General features: G+C 42.6%; 1 protein-coding gene across 1 annotated transcript in view; it reads right to left on the minus strand.

Moving 5' to 3' along the window:
* Positions 1–1,059, minus strand: part of LOC116400867 (lecithin retinol acyltransferase-like) — a 4,523-nt gene extending 3,464 nt beyond the window's left edge. Inside the window, exon 1 of the mRNA XM_031878962.1 lies at positions 379–1,059. Within this exon, the coding sequence (XP_031734822.1) occupies positions 379–945 (567 nt within the window). The 5' untranslated portion in view covers positions 946–1,059. The remainder of the gene's footprint in view (positions 1–378) is intronic.
* Between the last annotated feature and the right edge of the window lie 6,589 nt (positions 1,060–7,648).

Raw genomic sequence — 7,648 nt, forward strand, 5'->3', positions numbered from 1 at the left:
TTACAGATCTGACCAGCAGCCAGTGAACCCACTGAAGTTACGACCTAAAGAACAGAACAAGCTCTCTGTGTTTCATTAAGCTGCACGCAGTCCGACACGGAGACCCCCCTCTGTGCGTAAAAAGCGCACATGATCCCCAGAAAGAGCAGCTTCACTAGAAAACTCTTTAAAAGCAGAATGTTCCACTAACAGCTCGCGAGGCTTCAGTGTGAACTCCTCTAAACTTCTCCATCTCTGAACAAACTGCTGGATCTCTGGTGTGAAAAGCAGCGGAAACAACAAAAACATCAAAGCACCCGCCTCCAATCACGCGCGTAAAAATGAAAGGAACGTGTTACCGCACGCGTCAAAAGCGCCACCCCGGAGCCGGATTCTCACCTTGTCGGTCTGCAGGCTCTGCGCGGTGCCGTAGCGGCAGTAGGTGACGAAGTGCTCGCAGTTGTTCCACAGCAGGCTGTAGGACACGGAGCCCACCAGCCGCTCCGCCCGCAGGGCCACCTCCTCCTCGGACAGCGGGCTCCGGAGCACCGCCCGGTCCATGGCGTTGAGCAGGATCCCACCTCCGTACGCAAAGTCCTCTACGGAGTCCACGCGGACGGTGGCGCGCTTGGAGAGCACCCCGAGCAGCAGCCGCGCGTTGGTCACCATCTCCTGGATCTGCCGGCTGTCGGCGGTCAGCGCCGGGAGGATGTCCGGGATGAGGTGCGCCACCCGGTCGTCACCCAGGTAGATGCCGAAGTGGGTGAAGAGAGTCCGCGGGACCTCCAGCAGGTCCCCCCGGCGGAACTTGTGCGGGGCTCCGGCGGGCTGCACGGGAGCCTCGTCCCGGTCGCAGCGCCTGGTGAGCGGCGGCTCTCGGCGGCGCAGAGGAGGCAGCAGGCTGGACAGCTTGATGTGCGCGAGGAGGAAGAGCTTCTCCAGGAGGAAGGTGAGCGTGTCCAGCATGACGACGACACGAAGGAGCGAAGAAGAAGAAGAATGTCGGGTCCGTCTTCTCTCGGTCCTCCCTCGCTCCTCTCAGGAGGTCTCTGCTCCTTCAGGGACATTTGGAGACGGAGACAGGAGGAGGACCGCGTGACGTCATGACAGACTGGAAGATGAGGAGAGAGAGAGAGGAGGAGGAGGAGTAGGAGGAAGGACACAAAGGAACCGAGTTGTAGAGTTTCATGTATTTCTGGATGTTGTGATGTGGACTGAACGTATTTGTTGATGATGCTTTGACACAAATCACATTTTACATCAAACATCATCTCATAAAATATAACTGTTAAAGATGAAATCAAGTTGTCATCAGTTTAAATAGAACAAACGAAAAAGAAGAAAGGAAAACGAGAAAAAAGTTTTTTGCACTTTTTATTCCAGAATTTCTCTTTTACGTGACTTTTCAAAAGTCAGTCAATTAAAACACCTTGATTACGTGTTTAAATACATATTGTAGAAGTATTATACAGGAAGGAGATGAAAAGCCCAGAAAAACAAGTCCTCACTGTGCAGAACTTAACCCTGGTCCTCACAAAGCTAGAAGTGCAAGAACTCACACACTCACCTAACCACAGCCAACCAAATGCACTCAGAATTTCCACCACAGCAAAATGTTGCTCTCACACACACACACACACACACACACACACACACGTGATTGTGGAGCATCATGGGAACTCTGCAGCGAGTGGTTGACACTCAAACGGAGCAATGCTGAGGTCACAGCGGTTTATCTTCCCTACAACCACCAAATGGCTTCACACACACACACACACACACACACACACACACAGAGCGGTGTGTGAACTGCAGACTCAGCTCCCGTTGGTTAAACAGAGACGAGCTCACCGCTGGCTGACTAGAGGCCAAAAGTCTGATCCGCCGCTGAAAATAGTCCCAAACAAATGGCTCCAGTTTGTTTGATAAAACCAAAGTGAGCTGCTCTCTAAGAGCCTTTTTATTAACATGGAACTATACATTTGTATAGTACAGATTTTCTGGTTTTGTTTCTGTAAAAACGTAGTTTTAGATTTCAGCCTTCAGGATTTATTCAGGATCTTCTTCTTCACAACATTTACGCCATTTTACAATATTACAATACCCCAAATATAAGACGATATGTAGTCGAATATCACGATATTGATATTGTATCGATATATTACGATGAGGAAACAAAAACAAAAGCTGAGTGGTGGTTTATCACTTATATATTTTAGTGTGTTTTCACGTTAACGTTGGAGGAAAATGGTTGAACTAAAGTCCTTCATCACTAAAAGAACTCAATGACTAAAAACTCTCGTCCAAGCATCTGAATGCATGGAGGGACGCCACACGCCGAGCATTATGGGTAATTCAATGATTTTCTGTCACTCACTCACTCACTCACTCATTCATTCATTCATTCGTTCTCCTGCTGCTCTTTCTTTTTCCTTTAAAGAGAAGAAGAGGATTTTGGGGGATTAAGGGTTTGGATTATGGAAACACACACACACTGAGCCCCCCCCCCCCCCCCCCCCTGCTGAGGCAGCCTGACTGGTGTTGAATGACTTTAGGAGGATGAGATGTGTGTTGATGTGACCCCGACTGAGCCGAAGTGAAGAAGGAAGCTGAGTGACAGTGTGAGAGGACGAGGTGTATGTGTGTGTGTGTGTGCGCGTGTTAATGCTCACCAGCAGTTTTGACTTGGAGACATTTAGAGGATAAAACACACAGTTTATTACAAACAAAAGCTAAATTAGCATCGTGCTCACAGGTGATTCTGCAGCAACCTAAAAGAGAAATAAGTCCCGATTGGTCTGAAATTAGTGATGAGTCATCGTTAATGTTTATAAGGAGAGTTAATGTGTTATTTCCTGAACGTGATGGCATGATGAATGAATCCATCCTCTGGATTTAAAACATTAAATACACAAAAAAAAAGCGCTAGAAATGTTGTGGAGGTTCCTGTATTGTGTAATAAATGTAATAAATACAAATCCTGTTGTTTTTGTGACCATCAGGATTTATTTACCACAACAAATTCCACACAAAGTACAGGTGGTCGATCTCCAGAGCTATTTAGTGAGCTAGCTAGTTTGTCCATTTCAGAGTTGGTTAGTTAGCTAGCTAGTTTGTCCGTCTCCAGAGCTATTTAGTGAGCTAGCTAGTTTGTCCATTTCAGAGTTGGTTAGTAAGCTAGCTAGTTTGTCCGTCTCCAGAGCTATTTAGTAAGCTAGCTAGTTTGTCCGTCTCAGAGCTATTTAGTAAGCTAGCTAGTTTGTCCGTCTCAGAGCTATTTAGTAAGCTAGCTAGTTTGTCCGTCTCAGAGCTATTTAGTGAGCTAGCTAGTTTGTCCGTCTCAGAGCTATTTAGTGAGCTAGCTAGTTTGTCCATCTCCAGAGCTATTTAGTAAGCTAGCTAGTTTGTCCATTTCAGAGCTATTTAGTGAGCTAGCTAGTTTGTCCATCTCCAGAGCTATTTAGTTAGCTAGCTAGTTTGTCCGTCTCAGAGCTATTTAGTTAGCTAGCTAGTTTGTCCGTCTCCAGAGTTGGTTCGTGAGCAAGCAAGCTACTTCTTCTTCAGAGCTGGATAATTGAATAGCTAGCTTGTCCGTCTCCAGGGCCAGATAGTTTGCTAGCTGGTCCCCAGAGCTCCCGTTAGACCCAGCAGCACCACCAGCCCGCTGTTGGGCTTGTTTTCTGTAACCAGTGTCGCATCAGCATGAAAGCATGGTGGAATTAGCAAGCTAGATAGCTAACTAGCCACTCTCTAAATGAGTACCAACTCAATGCTTCATCCACTTAATCTCGTCACAGCGCAGGAAAGAACGCTAGCTCCAGATGATGTTTGGATCATGTTTTTGTCACCAGTGTTGCATGAAAGCATGATGGAATGCTAATAATCACTCTTATTGTCTTTGTTTAACTAATGCCTTAATGACCTGTTTCTTATCACTTTCACTGATATATCATATCATTTACTGCCTTTTTATTATCTTATCGTAAAGTTTATAAGCACTGTGAACTACATCTCTTGTATGAAAAGAGCTCTGTAAATAAAGTTTATCTTTATTGATCTATCTGGATAAACAAAGTGGAAGAAAAGTCATGAAGTCACAAGAAATCTAAAGATGAGATAATTAATCGTTTGTCTTAACGAGGGACGCTAACGACTTTTGGGTCGTCCTCGTTTGTGTGTGTGAGAGAGACCGAAAGAGGAATAAAAAGAATAAATAATAATGAATAAAGAATAATGAGTGATGAGGTGTCATTTATCTCCCTTTATCCTCTGTGACAGGGAGAGAGAAAAGGGTTTGAACGTGTCGCACAAAGACGACAAACGTCATGACAAACGATTCAGCGGACGACCTGCAGCTCTCACACTGATTAATGAGCACACACACACACACACACACACACACACACACACACACACACACACTTGTTCCCATGCTGTCTGCATGTGATGAATGTTAATCACAATCTTTCATCCTCAGCTTGTTGTCTGTCTGACGCCGAACCATTCAGTGTTTATGGGAAAAACAGAGTTTGTTTCATTAAAGGATCAGTTCCCTCAAATTATTTGGGTTTTTATTCATCTCCACACAAAGACAACAAAAGAAACTGAACTTTAGTTTGAATTCAGGTTTTTTTGTCTCCCAGCTGTCAACAGCTTTCTGTACTTTCTGTTTTAGAAATACATCTACTGATTCAGATTCTCTGTACCGCTGATTTTAAACCAAGTCTTGGGAATTGTTCCATTAAACTACAAATAATAGAGATGGTTTCATTGAAATTCTTTATGAAATAACCATAAATACAGACTGAAGTGACCACGAACTGTTGGAGAAGCTGCAGAGGAAAGAATGCAAAATACAACAAGAGCCATAAAAACCACAATTCAAAGTTATAGGTTTAAACATAAAGTATCTTAACTTACTGTATAAATAGCAGTAATCAGCTGGTGCACAGTGGAGGAAGTAGTAGTAGTTATGTTTTATGCATTTCATTATTTGCATTTATATTGATTGTGTATGCAAGTTTGCATTTTGTCCCCCTCCCCCCAAAAATATAGTCCCCACACACACACGCACACACACACACAATAACGTTAACTTGAAACAGAAGCGTTGCTCATAAAATATCTTTAATGAATCTCGTCAGTTGATTATCTACAGAATCACACAAAGTCTTTAAATGCATTTAGTGAATATTTAAAAAAGTAAACATAAAAATCAAACTCCTATAACTAAAACAGAAGAGTTATTTTGTCTCCACCACATGTTACAGTTACTAATCATTTACATTTTGAATCATCTGTGGTTTCAAGCTTGAGAGATGTTTCCAACAAGACGAAAGAAATAAGATGTTAAAACTAAAGTAGTGAATAAAATGAGAAACACATGAAGGCTTCCCGTGGAGAGAAACAAGAGTTTAAATGTGCATAAAAAGTGGTTAGAAAATAAGAACCGGTCGTGTTCAGACTCGTAGTGGCTGATAAATGAAACATTGATTCATCTCATCTGGTAACGTTCTGCCATTCAGACACGACTCCACATCGAAGGAGCAACAAAAGAACTGCTGGTTCTCTGAGTGTTTGGCAGCGAGCGAGAGGAAGTGATGCCTGAAAACAGCTGTTAAGTTGAAAAGTTTAATTGTATGAATAAAAATGTCTGTTTCTGTTCTGGTAGATGTTTTTTACGACTTATTTTGCCGCCGCCTTCGTTAATGAGCGGTGAGAACTGGTCTTCTTCCAACTTGAAGGAATTTTGGGCGCTTGTTGTTTGTCTCTGTTGGTTGTTTTAAAGGGAGAAGAGTCAGATGTTTTATGATGTTCTTCTCCATTGTACTGCTGCACTATATGTAGAATATAGTGAACACTTTATGTAGAATATAGTGAACACTGCTCTCTTCAAAGAAACCAGACTAATTTTACTGAAATATCTCAACTATTACTGGATGGATTACCATGACGTTTGGCCCAAACATTCACGGTCTTAAGTGTTTAAAAGTGACACAGGTAAACACGTTGTTTTCCTTGGTTGATCATAGAGTTTGACAAAGAAACTGAACTGCTTCTACTTAAAAGATGTGGACCGTTCATGTTTCTGTTTTCAAATCTGCAAAAAGGAAGAAAAACCTCTGTGGTGTTCCACAGGGCTCGATCCTGGGACCTTTGCTTTTTCACCGTTTTATCTTCACAGATCTGCAGAGATTACATTCATGGTCCTCAGTGCTTTCTAAAAGAGCTCTTCCTTTGGGGATGGAGAACATGATGGTTCACCTCTTAGATTTTTAAATGATCTACTTTCATTATTGAGCTAGTTTTCCTTTTATTTAGCTGTGTACTGAGAGAGAATATATCAATTCATGTTTAGTTGAAATCTAAATACACACACTACAGAATGATGTGCTGCCTATCTGTCAGCAAAGAACCTCCATTATTGTCAAAAATGGACAAAATCTTATAATATGAATCATATAAACTGGATTTAAACCTCTACTTACTGAACCATAACTCTACTAGACGACGTTTCACATTCTCATCTTAATGTTGGTGAGAGTGGCCTCTTCCACTATTTTAAAGAACTTAAAACATAAGTAATAAAATGTGTAACGATGACCAGGATGTCTCAGATGAAGTCGGACATTAAACAACATTCTGCTGATTCTCAAAAAAACTGTTTAGATCCAAATATGTCCTGAAAACATTCAAAACATTAAAAACTACTAAAACATCAATCACTTGGAAAGAATCCTTTCCCACACACTCCATGAAGTGTTGTCTGTAATAACAAGTCATGACATGTATATTTTTGGGGGGTTGCATGAAGAAGTAAGTGGAAACAATGATTCCACGATGACGAAGTACATCTCCAACTAATTAACACAACAGTCTCGCAAATATGTTCTCGTGAATCACAGCGTCAGGACAACATGGTGGACAGATGTGAATCCAAAAGCTCTCAAACTTTGTCATCATTAAGATGTGAGGGTTGTCTTTTTGGGGGTTTTATGAAAACAGGAAGTGAGCTGGAATTTACAGCCTTGATTTCAACACCTCGCTAAAAAAAAGTCTGACCACCTCAGTGAGGTCTTTAAAATCCCAGAGGAGCCTTCATATGTATTGTTCGTTTCTTTTATACTCACGCAGCTCTGTTGTTAATTCACGTCTGGAAGAGTTTGTGTTGTTTGTGGTGCTTTTATTGTGGTTTTATTGTGTGTAAATCTCCGTTCTGCAGAACATGGTTCTGTTATTGTTCCAGCAGAGCGTTTCATGTGGTTCCTTCTGTGTTTGGGTAAAACGTCTTCAGCGGAGGCTCACAAATCCAACAGCAAAACATAAGATTAAATCCCATAAAATCACTAATTTCCCAAAGAGGTGAACGTTAAACATGGTCTCCAGGAAAGAGTTGGGAATCTAAAGAGGGCTTTAGGTTTCTCCTCCAGTGATGAGGAGGAGGATTTGGGAGGAGGGGGATGTGATCCAGAGGAGGCAGCTCAGATGAGGTTTGAGCCACGACGGAAGCTGCAGAGAGAAACTTTCAGGCTTCAGTCTGTTTGCAATTATGGATAAACAGAGTGAGAAGCCAGGGAGTCGGGGTTCTGTGGTGGAAGGAGACGCACATTCCTGCGGGGCGGCGAACATCGGAGTCGGGTCGCGTCGAGGTGAACGAGTCAGGGAGGGA

Source organism: Anarrhichthys ocellatus, unplaced genomic scaffold, assembly GCF_004355925.1.
Source record: "Anarrhichthys ocellatus isolate YVR2014 unplaced genomic scaffold, GSC_Weel_1.0 scaffold213, whole genome shotgun sequence".
Classification (NCBI taxonomy): domain Eukaryota; kingdom Metazoa; phylum Chordata; class Actinopteri; order Perciformes; family Anarhichadidae; genus Anarrhichthys; species Anarrhichthys ocellatus.